Raw genomic sequence first — 15380 nt, forward strand, 5'->3', positions numbered from 1 at the left:
CGTTACATTCACAGGGGCGTTTACATTCACAGGGGCGTTACATTCACAGGGGCGTTACAATCACAGGGGCGTTTACATTCACAGGGGCGTTACATTCACAGGGGTGTTTACATTCATAGGGGCGTTTACATTCACAGGGGCGTTACATTCACAGGGGCGTTTACATTCACAGGGGCGTTACAATCAGGGGCGTTACAATCAGGGGCATTACAACCACAGGGGCGTTTACATTCACAGGGGCGTTACAGTCACATGGGGGTTTACATTCACAGGGGCGTTACATTCACAGGGGTGTTACAATCAGGGGCGTTACAACCACAGGGGCGTTACATTCACAAGGGCGTTACAATCACAGAGTTACAGTCACAGGGGCATTATACTCCACCTCCTTGAGCACATCCTTCCTTTAGCTGAGCAACCTTGAGTCTGATATGCACCTTCATCATTCAGGGATTAGCCAGAGACGTGAGTAGACAGGAATTTGAGTTTCTCTTTCTGAGTCATTTTCTTCTGGTCTCCTCAGAGGCAGGTGTCCCATCTTGGTATTTTGCTTCTTCAGCCAGAAAAACTGTGGCTTTGCCACCAAAGTGCCTGCTGCCCCACATGCCATCTCCACAGACTGCACCTGGCTTCAAGCCTAAAGTTGTGAGAACGGGCACTCCCTTTACGTAACTGTACTCCTCCTGATGTGGACCCCCTAACTAGAAATCTTCATTTTTTTTGTTCACTCTTCTATGGCTTTTCAAGAATCTGCTTTCTTTAGTAAAGTCCCAATTTTATAGTAGTTTTTTGCAGGAGGGTTGATCTGATAGCATTTTAATAATTCATTACAAAAGGCAAAAATCCTGGCCTCTGTGTGTAAGTGGGGAGGTGAAATGAGGCTTCCTATCACAAAGAACTTCAAAGACAGGAATCAAGAATTATGAATAAAGCTATTAGCGGATGGTATCATACAGCATATACTCAAGTGCTAAATGAGTATGCAGGTAATAGTTATAAAAATAAAAATAATAAAATATAAAACAAAAATAACAATTAAATTTTAAAAACTAGCTATAAAAATGCTTGTAGTTAGTAACGCAGATCGTTATAACCCAATGAAGATGAAATTGCACATGCAAGGTCACTTAACATTGCGCTATGAGTCCAAAGATGCAGTTCTAGAGATTTGTATTCCACCACTAATTATTGGGTAGGGAAATAGATTACTGTAGATGAGATTAGGTTAGAAATGAAGGACTATCATTAACAAAATTTATTGATGGATCAAAGAGGGTAGGAATAAGGCAAAGCACTAAGACAGGTATAGGAGGAGAATGTTCATTTTATTTATCTACTGGACATCCATGTAGGTATCAAATGCTAGTAGATGCAATTATCTGAAGTTCCAATGAGGGCCAGGTGCGGTGGCTCATGCCTGTAATCCCAGCACTTTGGGAGACTGAGGTGAGTTGATCACCGGAGGTCAGGAGTTCGAGACCAGCCTGGCCAACACGAGGAATCCTCTTCTCTACTAAAAATACAAAATTTGCTGGGTGTGGTGGTGGGCGCCTGTAATCCCAGCTACTCTGGAGTCTGAGGCAAGAGAATTGCTTGAACCTGCGAGGCGGAGGTTGCAGTGAGCTGAGATCACACCACTGCACTCCAGAGTGGGAGACAGAGTAAGACTCCAGAAAGAAAGAGGGAAAGAGAGAAGAGAAGGGAAGAAAAGGGAAGGGAAGAAGGAGGCAGGGAGGGAGGGAGGGAGGAGGAAGGGAAGGAGGAAGGAAGGAAGCAGGGAGGGAGGAAAGGAAGGAAGGAAGAAAGGAAGAAAGAAGAGAGAGAAAGAGAAAGAGAATAAAGGCCCAGGGAGATGGCAAGTCTGGAAATAAGGGTTTGGGAGTTGATGACATATCCATTGCATTACAGCCATGGGATTAGAGGAGGTCATCTAGGAGACTACACAGATTCAGACTGCTGGGATACTCCAAAATCTGCAGGGCCAGTAAAGGGAGAGAATCCAGAAGGGGAAGCTACAAAAGTATGTCCTTTTTGAAGGTAAAACCAGAAGGGTTCACTCCCGGGTGCCAAGAGAAGAAAGGGTGATGAGAACAGAAGCCAGCTATATTCAATGTCCCTGAAAGGTCAACCTGATAAGAACAGAAATGTGATGACAGGATTAGAAGTGTAGAGCTCATTGCTTTACCAAGAGCAGTCTTCAAGTATTGGCTCACAGAAGAGTATAAAATAAAGAAATGGAGACCAATTCTCAATAAAAAATTTCTATGCAGAAAAACAGAGTAGTAACTGCAGGAAGGCGTGAGGACAGGTTGGTTGCTTTGTGGAAGTTAGGGAATACTAGAGTTAGTGATAATTCTCAGAGGTGAAGAAGAAAGTTCCCAGGCAAGTGACGTTTGGAAACATGTGGAGTTACTTTTGGATTGCTGGGATTACCAGGGCGTGCTCCTGACACTTACTGGGTTGCAGGTGGGGCTGAACATCCCACGGAGCTTAGGACACCCTCTCATGAGGAAGAATTGCCTGTCTTCAATGCATTGAGTCCATTTATATGCTCATGTTAATGGTCTGTCTTGGGCTGTGATTTTCCTTGGGCCTCTCAGCAAAAATGTCTAAGGCATCACATGAGGTTATTTGCTATCTAAAAGGACTTCACCAAACCTCTGACAGTTCTAGATATGACTTTGATTAGTCCACCTGACGTCACCTGTATTCTGCAGAATCAATCACTGGAACCAAGGGAATGCCAGGCACAGATTGGCTTGCATTATCCCTGAACCAATCATTTGACCAATGACGAGGAAGATGGGGCTGTACTCATGAATCACATGGCTGTTCTCTGTGCAGGAGGTGGAATGGCTGCTTGAGGAGCAGCCAGAATCATTTAAGAATCATTCATTATTGATATTGACTACTATGTTTATAACTCAAAAGTTTATACCCTGGTCAGACTTGGTAAATAAAATCGTCTTGAAAGAAATATAAGGACCCATGCACCAATGACCTCCTGCCCTCTTCCCTCTCAGTCGCTGCCTTACTCTCTGGGACTTCTGAACCCTGGATAGGGATATCATAAAAAAGGAATCTGGATATGTCTCATTATGTTTTTTCTTACCAGTGCATTAGGATGTTGATTGATAATACACATGATTGATAATGTTTACTGATACATTGTTTGTTTCTGATGCTATGTCATCAAAACAATTATTAAAACAATGCATGTCCAAGCTTTTAATATACAATTAAACCTTAGAAAGTGGAGATGAGCCATATTCTCTATCATATCTGTTGGTCTCTGGAAGTTTTCTGTCCACCAAGAGGAACAGAATCCAGAAAAATTGGCTACTTTACTTAGTATTTGCCCACATCCTATCTAATCTCCCTTAGTTACCATACAAAAGACACTGCTTTAATTAGCTCTACCTCCTCTAGGTGCCTAGAGTAGGGAACTATTTTGGAGCACACACTTGCCCAGCACTGGGAGGATACGCCCTGTACTAGTCTCCTTCTGATATTTTCTAATACATCCATAATCCCAATAAATCTTGTGTAACAGACATTGGTGTTGCATCCCTTATGCCCATTTATTAGATCAGGAATCTAAGCGTCGAGGTGGCCAGGTGACTTGTCATAAAATTAGCAAGCGTTACAACCAGCATTCAGATTTCTCTTTATGTAGCTCTAAAGACATTCTGCTTTCTGTGACTTTAAAGAGGTAGTAGATGAGGAGGACTGGGTACTTCCCTCCACTCCTGTTTTGGAAATCATGGCTGGAGTTCAGGGGCTGGTACAGATGGGACATGACATGTTTCCCACATGTGTCAGAAAAAGGTTTCACATAATGGCACTTGATTATGGACTCAGTGAATTTCTTAAGATGTTTTTTCTTATTCATGCAAATGTTTTAGTTGGTCAAATATTATGTATTTGGTTTATCTTTCCATTTTAAATTTATATTGTATATTAGATTTACTCTTAAAATATTCATATCTGTAGTATTTATGATTTATCTAAATTGAGCTGAAGCTTTAAATCTGTAACTTTTCTATTATAGAAAAAACTTGTATATAGTTAGGATTTCAGTAGTTGTACAGAGGTATCTTGACTATGTTTTGCAGTTTCCCTTTACAAAACAATTCTTGTCCTTGCAGCAGGAGTTCCATGATTTGAACCGCTGGAGCAAAATCATAAACTTAGGATCTCCTGGAATTTTTATCTGTTTATGTAGCAGCTTTGGCACAAACTCCAGCCACTTCTTCCCACATTCCATCCTATGGTGTTTGACTTTGAATCTATTCTCACTAGTAGAAAATGAAATGTAGAACTGGGATCATATCTTTTGTCCCCATAGCCCCTAACTTGTCATGTGTCTTATCTGATGTTGGTTGTTTTATGGTCTCTGATCTGAGGATACTGTGAAGATACCTCAGTACTTCCAGTACATTTTGGTTTCTTCCACTCTATTTTCAAAGGTGTTGAATGAAATTGACTTAAAAGTGTATCAAAAGCACCTTTTCCTCTGTAATTAGTATTTTTCATGAATTTTCTTTATTTGGAGCACTTTGTCACTAGTCGTCCTTCCTTTTGCTAAACATTTTCCATGCTGGTCAGAGATGTCAGGCTTTTGTTCTTGTGGTGCCATCTGGGACACCTGCCCTCACTTGAGCGTCATTTCTGTTTTGGGGCTCATGTTGTTCATGGTTATTGTTCATGGTCCTTTGCTCTTAGCTCTTCACTGGAGCTTTTATTTATTTGTACTGCTCACCCATATAGGGAATATCTGATTTATCTCATAAAGGCTTTTTGTTGTTATCTGTTTAATCATGAGGGATAGAAATGTGGACTTTTTTTTTTTTTTTTTTTTGAGACAGAGTATTGCTCTGTCGCCCAGGCTGGAGTGCAGTGGCACAATCTCAGCTCACTGCAAGCTCTGCCTCCCAGGTTCACACCATTCTCCTGCCTCAGCCTCCTGAGTAGCTGGGACTACAGGCATGTGCCACCTTGCCCGAATAATTTTTTTGTATTTTTAGGAGAGACGAGGTTTCACCGTGTTATCCAGGATGGTCTCGATCTCCTGACTTTGTGATCCACCCACCTTGGCCTCCCAAAAGGCTGGGATTACAGGCGTGAGCCACTGCGCCCTGCAGAAATGTGGACTTTTTTTAGACAAGATCTCTGTCACCCAGGGTGACAGAGTGAGGTGGCACAACCACAGCTTACTGAAACCTCTAATTCCTTGGCTTATACAACCATCCCACCTCAGCCTCCGGAGTAGCTGGGACTGCAGGTGCCCGCCGCCGCACCCTGCTGATTGTTTAAAAATTTTTTGTAGAGATGGGGGTCTCACTTTGTTACCTAGGCTGGTCTTGAACTTCTGGGCTCAAGTGATCCTTGCCCCTTGGTCTCCCAAAGTGTTAGGATTACAGGCTTGAACCACTGTGCCCGGTCTAGACTTTTCTTCTGAGATGATTTCTGGAAGCCTATTTTAGTAGAAATGGAATGAGCTTTAGAGTTAGATTGAAATAAATTTGAAACCCGGCTCTATTAGAAAGTAATTAATGTCCTTAGAAAAGTGGGAACCATTCCCTGGGCCTTCGTTTATTCTATAAAATAAGGATAATAATAGGGACCTGACCAGATCACTGGGAGGCTTAGAAAAACCATGTGAGAGCACAATGTCTGGCACATAGTAAGTGCCTGATAATTATTGGCATAGTAATAATTATTATAATTATGATGAAGTGGGTCATCTCACATTGTAATTGAGAAATAATTAGCTATAGTACTACATTTAAAAGAAACACAGCAGTAAATAAACAATAGTACTTGCCCTTGAGGAGTTTATTATCTTTTAAAGAAGGCAAAATGTATATCAAAAACAGCTAAATGTCCATTATTTTTAAAGGTTACAAGATGATCGTTTTAAATACTATAAATATCATTTAATGAGTCAAATAATGTGGTTGATGGTTTATTTATGTTTTCAAGATAAAGGAACTGAGACCTAAAGAAGGAGGTTAATAGATTGACCCCTAGCATCCTAGGCCAGTTAAAGGAGTCTGTGGGAATTTTTGCATCAGTCTTCCTAACGCTGCAGGATATATAGATTGACCACTAGCATCCTAAGCTAGTTAAAGGAGTCTATGGGAATTTTTGCATGGGTCTTCCTAACGCTGCAGGATGTACTTTCAACCCTATGCCATCCTGCTTCCACAAGGAATGTGTTGGATACTATAAGATGTACATAGTAAATGCCACTGGTGCCCTGAATAGGGAAGATCAGGCTTTTGCAGGAGCTGATAGCCAGAGGCTTCTTGGAGGAGGTCACATTTGAAGTGGGCCATTGGGGGTAGGCAGGATTTCAGTAGGAAGAGGAGAAGGAGGGAGGTCATGAATAAAAGCAAGAAGTTGTGTGCAGCAATTTTCTGTGATTTTTTTTTTAACAGAGTACACATGGAGACTAATGAAGAAAATGCTGGAATATAGGTTTGTGCTAGATGAAAGGGATCTTGGAGTCTTTCCTCACCAGCCAACAGTGTGAGACTTAAAGGATTTGAGTGGTGTGACATAGCTCTGTAGTAATAAGGTTCATTTTGCAGAACTGTGTAGGGCCTTTTGGAGGTGAATGGACTGGATCAAAACTCCAGTTGGGGGCTATTATGAGGCTCTAGAAAAGATGTGATGAGAGTGTGACTTTGAGCAGTGAGAGAAAGAATGGAAAGGAAAGGGCAGATGAGAGATGCTGAAGAGGTGGGACAGCAGGTGCGGTGAGAAGACAGCATGCAAACAGACTAGAGGATGCAGCCTGGGTCTCACGGGGAACAGTGGCCTCAATAAGACAAATGGTGTCACTAGCATCCCCACCCCCTCCCTTCCAAAGTAAAGGGCAAATAATTGTCTTCATAGACCCAGTGGAGCATTTTGGCCAGGACCATCCAAGTCTAGGACTCTGAGCCATAGCCCCTAGTGGGTCTTCGCTCTGGTCTATAGAGCAGCTTGGATTTTTTCCATTGCTATACCTTGAGTGCTAATACATTGCCTCGTATTTTTATTAAGAGCTTCACTGTGGAGGGAGTGTGAGTGTGTACAGGCTGTCAGAGCTGAGTCTCTTCAATAAACTCATGGGACTCTTTCAATTCCAATCAGGCAAGTGTCCTGCTCAAGCCTCTCTATTTCTCAGGATGGATGTCAAAGGGAAAATGCAATTTTGGTTTGCAGGTCACTGACGAATATATGAAAGGGAAATCTCATGGGCAACTCTGTTTTTCACAAATATTGCTCTATAGCATTAAGTTTTTTGTTGTTTAAGTGAAAGAAAATATATGCCATTCACTGAAAGGCCGCAAGGGGTAAGTCAGTTGAGAAATGTTGCTGTGGCCATTTAAGGGCTTCAAGTGACGCTCACTTCCTTTCTCCCTTCCAATTTCCTTGGTCAGTGTTTGTCAGGTTCAACTCCAGCCATGGTTTCCCAGTGGAGGTCGATTCTGACACCAGCATCTTCCAGCTCAAGGAGGTGGTTGCTAAGCGACAGGGGGTTCCGACTGACCAGTTGCGTGTGATTTTCGCAGGGAAGGAGCTGAGGAATGACTGGACTGTGCAGGTGAGTCTCCCTTGGTGGCCGTTCCTGAGATGCTGCCAGCTCCATTGCTCATGCCGCCTGCGCTGCCAATCTGACATTCATTCCTGAGATCTAATAGAATAAATAGTGCCTGGGGATTCCTTGAACTTTACTCCACACTGCTTCATTAATTCTGACCTTCTTAATTATGCATTAACACAGCAAGCAGGAAAGATTGGAAGAACAACTGTGTGTGTGTGAGAGAGAAAGAAAGAACACACAAGCTAGGCTTAGTGAATAAATGTTTACTGACTACAGGAGCAGCAAGGCACAACTTCTGTGTCTGTTCAATTTCTGCCTTACTTATTCCATTTGAATCTTAATGAAGAAGGATTCGAATAAATTGTTCCCAGTCAGGCTGCTCAGTCCCTGCACTGTGAGGAATTCGTAACCCAATTGTGACCCCTGGAGGATAGTGAGGGCTGCTGCTATGCTACGCTAGAGGAGGTGTGGGCTCCAGGCCTCATTGGCAACTAGCTTTGGACAGTGCTTGGCCAGCACCAGAATTGCACAGTTCCGCAGCTGGTGGGGAAGGAAGCCTGGAGCACAACAGAAGTATACCTTTGCATTGAATTTCTCCAAGATCCAGTAAAATTGTCCCTGGAAATAGGCTCCTGCAACATAATAAGAATGAATGATGCTCTCTTCTCTCCAGGCCCCAGCAGAGCTTCTGGCAGCCCACTGCTCCTAGCCCCATGAAAGCCCTACACACTTGTCATTCGGATTGGTGATCTTTGTAGGAATTAGGGGGAACTGGTGAGGTGATTGATAATACCACCATCACCTAGAACTAGAGACCAGTCCCTTGTTGGGGAAACTCGCAAATACAGCTCACCGTTTGTTGACATTATTCTTTGTGAATGCAAGAAAGACAAACACTTTCTGGGAATGGTCCCTGTGACTATTACGGACCCTGCAGATATGTGTTCCCCTTTTCTTAATCAGCATCAATTAATGGCACTCAGGTTTACAGCTGTATGGGGGCCACTGCTCTGCACAGGGGTACTCCTGGGTCAGGGTACACGAAGTCCATCCTTGTATCTGCATCCTTTCCCAGTCTCTTCCGGGTGATGGTATTTATGGCTTTGTAAAATGCTCTCAGAGTTTGGGTATACAAAGAAGCTATAGAAATGCAAATTGTTCCTGTCATTCTGCATTTTGCATCTCCTGCTGATGGTGTTGAGGCACACACTCATTGTGCACAAACTGCTGGGCTCTGCTTTCAGGCAATTTGGTTTTATAAGGGAAGTGCATGTGCTAAAAAGTGTTTTGATTTTTTTTTTTCTATTTCAGTCAGCTAAAAAGCTTTTCACTGTATCTGCCAACTTCTAAATCCAAGGATGTTTCCTTCACAAATAAATAATTTTAAAACAGCTCCTTGAATCAAAACATTTTATATTGCCAGAACCTTCAGGTTCTAAACTGCCATTTGTGCTGATTTGTATAACAATTAGTGATTTCATATGTAGTTAGACTAATTGCTTCAGAGGATTGACTTTGCAAACATATGCATAAGACATGTGTTGATTTATGAGTCTTTATTTTGACAAACACTTTTTAAGCCCTTCCAATGTCCTAGGCTTCTCAGGGGATCCAAAAGATCCCTGTTTTCATGGAGACTGCTCTTTATTTATGAGCCCTAAAACCAAGAGAAATATTAGATTGAACCATATGGGATTGCCATTTTTATCGGTTCAACAATTTCATGTAGTTCAACCTAATAGCTATAATATATGAATATGAAACATAACTGCCATATCACACCTGAAAATATTATGAAGTTTTAAAGGTGGAGAAAACACATGTGGTTGGAAGTCATCAGGAAGAACTTCATGGATGAATTGAATTGAGGTAGGATTCTGTAGATGGAGGAATGGAGGAATGAGCATAGAGAATGCTTGCTGAAAAGGGTGGGTTCTTGTTCTTCTAGAACCTGAAGGAGATATTGAAGATTGGACAAAAAATATGGGCTATATTTCACATAACCTTGACTAACTTGGCATTGAAGTTTCATTGGTGGGGAACTAGAGAAAAATGGGTTGCCATAGAAGGAAATGGGAAGTCTGAAGACCCAGTTTGGTTGGGGGAAGAGTGCTGCGTTGTTCCAACATGATGGGAGTTGATGCCAGCTGAGTACATGTGTTTGGAGATGTCTCACTGGCTGTTGAGAACTTATGTCTGAGGACACTGAAAAAGAAAAGTTGATAATTATGGAACTTATATTAAATCACAGTGAAATGATTTAGGTGCTGAGAATTTGGCAAACTTTGTTCATAGAAGAGTTTCACTGTAAAGACTAGGAAGTTACACATGTAATTGCAAATTGATGTCTGTGTTTTCTTTAAGTGTACAACTGGCAGAATGTTAGCATCCTTTGATATTCTTGTATAATCTTAGAACATATGTTTGCAACTATTGAGTCAATACCTTTTAGTTACTCATTATCATTACAGGTGCTATATTTCACAGTATAAGCACAAAATATATAGTAATAAGTTGCTGCTGAGAAAAAGAAGATGGACCTTGCATATGAGCTACTTAATGCTTCCACTAATGAACAGTAAATATACACCGTGGTGTCCTGAAGCGGAGATGACTGGGGTGGTATCTGTGCCTGCTGGGTGTTTTCCTCCTGTTTTCATTTTCATTATTATAGGTGATATGAACATATATATTAGCTTATCACGCAAAATTAGATATTGTGAGTATAAAAGAATACCCCATCAATAATTATTCCAGGACAAAAGGTATATGTTGGGAGTATCCTAGGAACACTGAGGCAATGCTCACCCCACATATTGAGCAGTATCTCTCACACTTAGTTTCACCTTCTTTGAGGAGGAAATTAGTTTTAGTGCCTCATCCCAGGTACTTTGGGGAACTGTAGCTTGAGACCATAGTCTTATGAAATGTCCTAATTTTAAAAAGCGAGTTTGTCTATTTAACTGGCAAAGGGTATTTGTAAGATTATAATAGAATTGATGTCACATCTAAAAAATTTTCATAGAATTCTCAATTCCGGGAGAACATGTCCACAGGCCACTTAGAAAGCACTTTTAAAGTATAGTTCTTTTCATTACACACTCATCTGTTCAGTTTTGTTGTTGGCAAGACTCTAAGAACTTTAAAGAATTAAAGGAAAATGGAAAAAAATAGACATTGAGAAACGAATGATCTAGCACAGATTCTGCTTCTGGGAAGCTGCAGTAGACATACTTTTCCCTCTTCCTCCCAGCAACTGCACTAAAAAGCCTACACATTGCATATTGTACAGTTGACTCGTGGAGTCATGGAGTTAGGGGTGCCAACCACTATGTCAACAAAATTCACGTATACTTTTATCTCCGCCACACTTTACCAATAGCCTGCTATTGACGGGAAGCCTTACTGACATCATAAACAGTTGATTAACACATATTTTTCATAGGTAATATGTGATGTATGCTTATAATAAAAGCTAGAAAAAACATTAAGAACATTACAAAAAAGGAGAAAACATATTTACTATGCATTAAGTAGAAGTGGATCATCAAGATTTTCATCGTCTTTGTCTTCATATTGAGTAGACTAAGGAGGAAGAGGAAGAGGGGGAGTTGGTCTTATTGTCTCAGGGGTGGCAGAAGCAGAAGAAAATCTGCATATAAATGGACCCATGCAGTTTAAACCCATGTTATTCAAGGGTCAGCTGTACAAGCTTATGAAGATTCTGAAAATGGTGAGAAGAATGTGGACAGAGTAGGGATTTTAGAACCCAAGGAAGAATACAGAGGTGAATTTCTTGAGTTTTCTTTTTGCCACATTACCTCAGATGTGAAACTGAAGAAACTGGCAACCTGGAAATGTCAACATGTGTAGACAAAAAGAAAAGAGGAGAAAAGAAGTGGAGAGGAATGGAGGGGCAGAGAGAAAAGGGAGGGGGGAAGGGAAAAGGAAGAAAGGAAGGAAGGAAGAAATCCCCAACAATGGCCTGTTTTTTATCCAAAGGACTCAGAAAGGGGCTGCCTAGCAACACAGAAAACATTTAGACAATAACCAGTCTACTCCAGCCAAACGCAACAGAAAAACTGTGGCCCTATCCTTGTCCCCACCAACACTAGTAAAGGCCAAGTGGAGAGCCTTCTGTTTGAAATTTCTGAAATAAAACACTCACTGACGGGTATGACACAAGAATGGAAGGAACAGAGAAAAGAGTCAGTGAACTGGAAGATGGAACAAAGAAATGACACAGTCGAAATGGCAAAGAAAAACTAGGCTGGGAAAAGAAAAAGGGAATAGAGCCTCAGAGACCCGTGGGCCTTTGATAGAGCATTTTAAAGTTTGTTGTCAGGGGATTCCTGGAAGGAGAAGATAATGGTGGGCAAGTGCTCAAAGAAATAATTGTTGGAAACTTCCGAAGTTTGCAAGAGACATAAAGTTATAGATGGATTCATAAAGCCGAGTGAATCTAAAACAGGAAAAACGCAAAGAAACCCACACCAACACACAACGTACTTCAGCTTCTTAAGACTAAAGACAAATTGTAAATCTTGAAAGAAGTCAGAGAAATATCACACCTTCCCTGTAGGGGTAAAATTGTTCTAAATACAGTGGATTTCTCATCAGAAACCATGAAGGCTAGAAGGAAGTGGCACAATGTTTTTCAAATACTGAAAGAACTGCCAACCTGTAATATTATACCCAGTGAAAATGTCGTTCAGGAATAAAGAACAAATCAATACTTTTTTTTTAGATCAAGAAAAGCTAAGCGAATTTGTCACCAGCAGACCTACCCTAAAAGAATGGCTAAAGAAATTTTCTAAACAAATGAAACAACAACAAAAAAAGGAATTTTGGAGCACTAGGAAGGAGGGAAAAACATAGTAAGCACAAATATGGGTAAATACAATGCACTGTTTTTCTCCTCTTGAATTTTCTAAATTATGTTTGAGGGTTGCAGCAAAAGTTATAGCATTGTCTAATGTATTTCTACATGTAGAGGAAGCATTTCAGGCAAATATAAACACAGATGCAAGGAAAGGTAAGATTTCTAAACTTAACCTATAAAATAGCAACTGCAGTAGAACATGACAAGTTAAGAAGGTATAAAGTCACGTCTAGAGTAATCGGTGAAGTAGATAAATGGCTAAAATACAAAGTAAAGACAACACCAAATGCTGGTGAGGATGTGGAGAAATTGGATTACTCACAAATTCCTAATGGGAATATAAAATGGTAGAGCCACTCTGGAAAAGAATATAGCAGTTTCTTTAAAAATGACATATGTGTTTACCAGATGACAGAGTTATACTCTTATTTATTTATCCTCGAGAAATGAAGACATAGGTACACAGACAAATCTGTATATGAACATTTATAGCAGTTTTATTCATACTAGCAGAACATGGAAACAACTCTGATGTCTTTCACAGTCAATGGTTCAACAAACTGGTACCTCCATACCCTGGAATATTACTCAGCAGTAAAAAAGGAGCAGGCTGTTGATGCACAAAATATCTTGGATGGATCTCGGGAAATGTGCTGTGTGGAAAAAACCCTTCCCCAAAAGTCGTACACTGAATAATTTTATTTATATAACATTCTCAAAATGACAAAATGATAGAAATGGAGAACAGATTCATGCTTCCCAGCGGTTCTGAAGGGAGTGGAAGCAGGCCAGAGGAGGTTGCGGTCGTGAAAGTGTAACAGAAGGGACCCTTTGACCGTCCTCTGTGCTGACTGCAACAACATTGCTGGAGTGCAGTGGCAGAATCCCTGCTCACAGCAAGCTCCGCATCTGGGTTCAAGCAATTCTCCTGCCTCAGCCTCCTGAATAGCAGGGACTACAGGCGCCCGCTACCATGCCCGGCTCATTTTTGTATTTTTAGTAGAGACGGGATTTCACCATGTTGGCCAGGCTGGTCTCAAACTCCTTACCTCAGGTGATCCACTCATCTCGTCCTCCCAAAGTGCTGAGATTACAGGCATGAGCCACCGTGCCTGGCCTCGTTCTTGAATTCTTAAACAGAATTTTAGCACATTATAGGTCGGAATAGACATGCTGAGTATTTATTTGCAAAGTCTTTACCAAGTATTTCAACTAAGCAAAAGTAAATAGTTCTTGACAATTGTGTACTCCAGTTGTACATATTTTTAAAATTAATTTGTTATACACTATAATTTTAGGAAATAAATAAGCTAGGTTGGGCACAGTAGCTCACTCCTGTAATCCCAGCACTTTGGGAGGCTGAGGCGGGCAGATCATTAGGTCAGGAGTTCGAGACCAGGTTGTCCAAAATGGTGAAACCCTGTCTCTACTAAAAATACAAAAATCAGCTGGGCATGGTGACATGAACCTGTAATCCCAGGTACTCGGGAAACTGAGGCAGGAGAATCATTTCAACCCAGGAGGCAGAGGTGGCCGTGAGCTGAGATCGCGCCATTGCATTCCAGCCTGGGCCATAGAGAGACTCCGTTTCAAAAAAAAAGGAAATAAATGATCTGTTGTGGTTATAAAGTTAGAGAAAACATTAGTAACATATTTATGTAATATAATTTAGGGATGTAATAGCTTAATTTGTGAACTAAATTTATGCAAAATGCTTTTTTTTGTAATTCAAAAACTTTTTTTTTTTGAGACAGAGTCTTGCTCTGTCCTGCAGGCTGGAGTGCAGTAGCATGATCTCGGCTCACTGTGACCTCTGTCTCCTGGGTTCAAGTGATTCTCCTGCCTCAGCCTCTCAAGTAGCTGGGATTTCAGACCTGTACCACCACACCCAGCTAATTTTTGTATTTTTAGTAGAGATTGCTTTCTCTATTGACTATAAAAGAGAAAGAGGCTAGCATCAATTTAGAGCATTGAATACATTTCCACCATGATTTTTTGTTTGTATATAAAAGAATTCTGCAAATGACCAACATAATTCATATTTTAACTGATTATAGGATAAAAGGCCAGGCTTAATACCATTACACCCAGAGCACAGTTGCGCAGCGATTTATTTCTGTGTAAGAGATTGGTCGTGTCAATGAGATCCTCAATCTCTATGGGACTGACACAGGCATCTTCTCTCTGAAGGGTTGCCTTGCAAATGGAACTTACTGCTGGCCTTCTTTATTTAGGCAAATATACATATCCTCTTGAGTTCCTCCAAAGAGCAGGTACATTATGATATGAACAAGTAAGAGCTGCTACATGTCCGAGTCTAGAATCAAAGAATGATCATCTCTACAGAGCAAATGCTCACTTCGGGAAGACCCTTATTTCATCTATTTGTGTCTGGTTGCGTCTATGTGTCAGCCAGAAAGTATCCCTGAATGACTTACCTCTTTGCGTAATTCAGAACCCTCAGAAATGTTATTTTTCTGTTGAAAGGAAGCCTTGACATTTCTGTGCCCATGTGGACTTACAGAACATCTCTGAGGATTGCCATCAATAAGCATAGACTTAAGAAAAGAAAAAAAAAAAGCTGAGATTCTTCTAACTTCTAAGGCTGAAGATACATAGTCTATGGATTCATTTAATAGGCTGTCATCTCACAGATGTTTCCATTGTGATTACACTCATATCCCAAGGCAAGCAATGTGTGAGAGGGTGAAACTGCAGCAATCCAATCTCCAAACTCATAACACAGGATGCATCTTATTAGGGTACAGGAAACCTGATAAATGACAGAGAAGAGATGACACACTGTGAAACTGTGTTACTATTCACTGAAGTCCTAGTTTCAGATATTCTGTTGTCTCCATTACTGGACTAAGATGCCATCATCCAATTGACCTGATGTTA

General features: G+C 40.9%; 1 protein-coding gene across 2 annotated transcripts in view; it reads left to right on the forward strand.

The window, feature by feature from the left end:
- PRKN (parkin RBR E3 ubiquitin protein ligase) overlaps positions 1–15380 on the forward strand; it is a 1404897-nt gene that overhangs the window by 277560 nt on the left and 1111957 nt on the right. For both annotated transcript variants that reach the window (XM_033234273.1, XM_033234272.1), the window contains exon 2: positions 7434–7597. In XM_033234273.1, coding sequence (XP_033090164.1) covers positions 7434–7597 — 164 coding nt within the window. The remainder of the gene's footprint in view (positions 1–7433; positions 7598–15380) is intronic.

The sequence above is a fragment of the Trachypithecus francoisi genome, unplaced genomic scaffold (assembly GCF_009764315.1).
Source record: "Trachypithecus francoisi isolate TF-2019V2 unplaced genomic scaffold, Tfra_2.0 Lachesis_group15, whole genome shotgun sequence".
NCBI lineage: Eukaryota > Metazoa > Chordata > Mammalia > Primates > Cercopithecidae > Trachypithecus > Trachypithecus francoisi.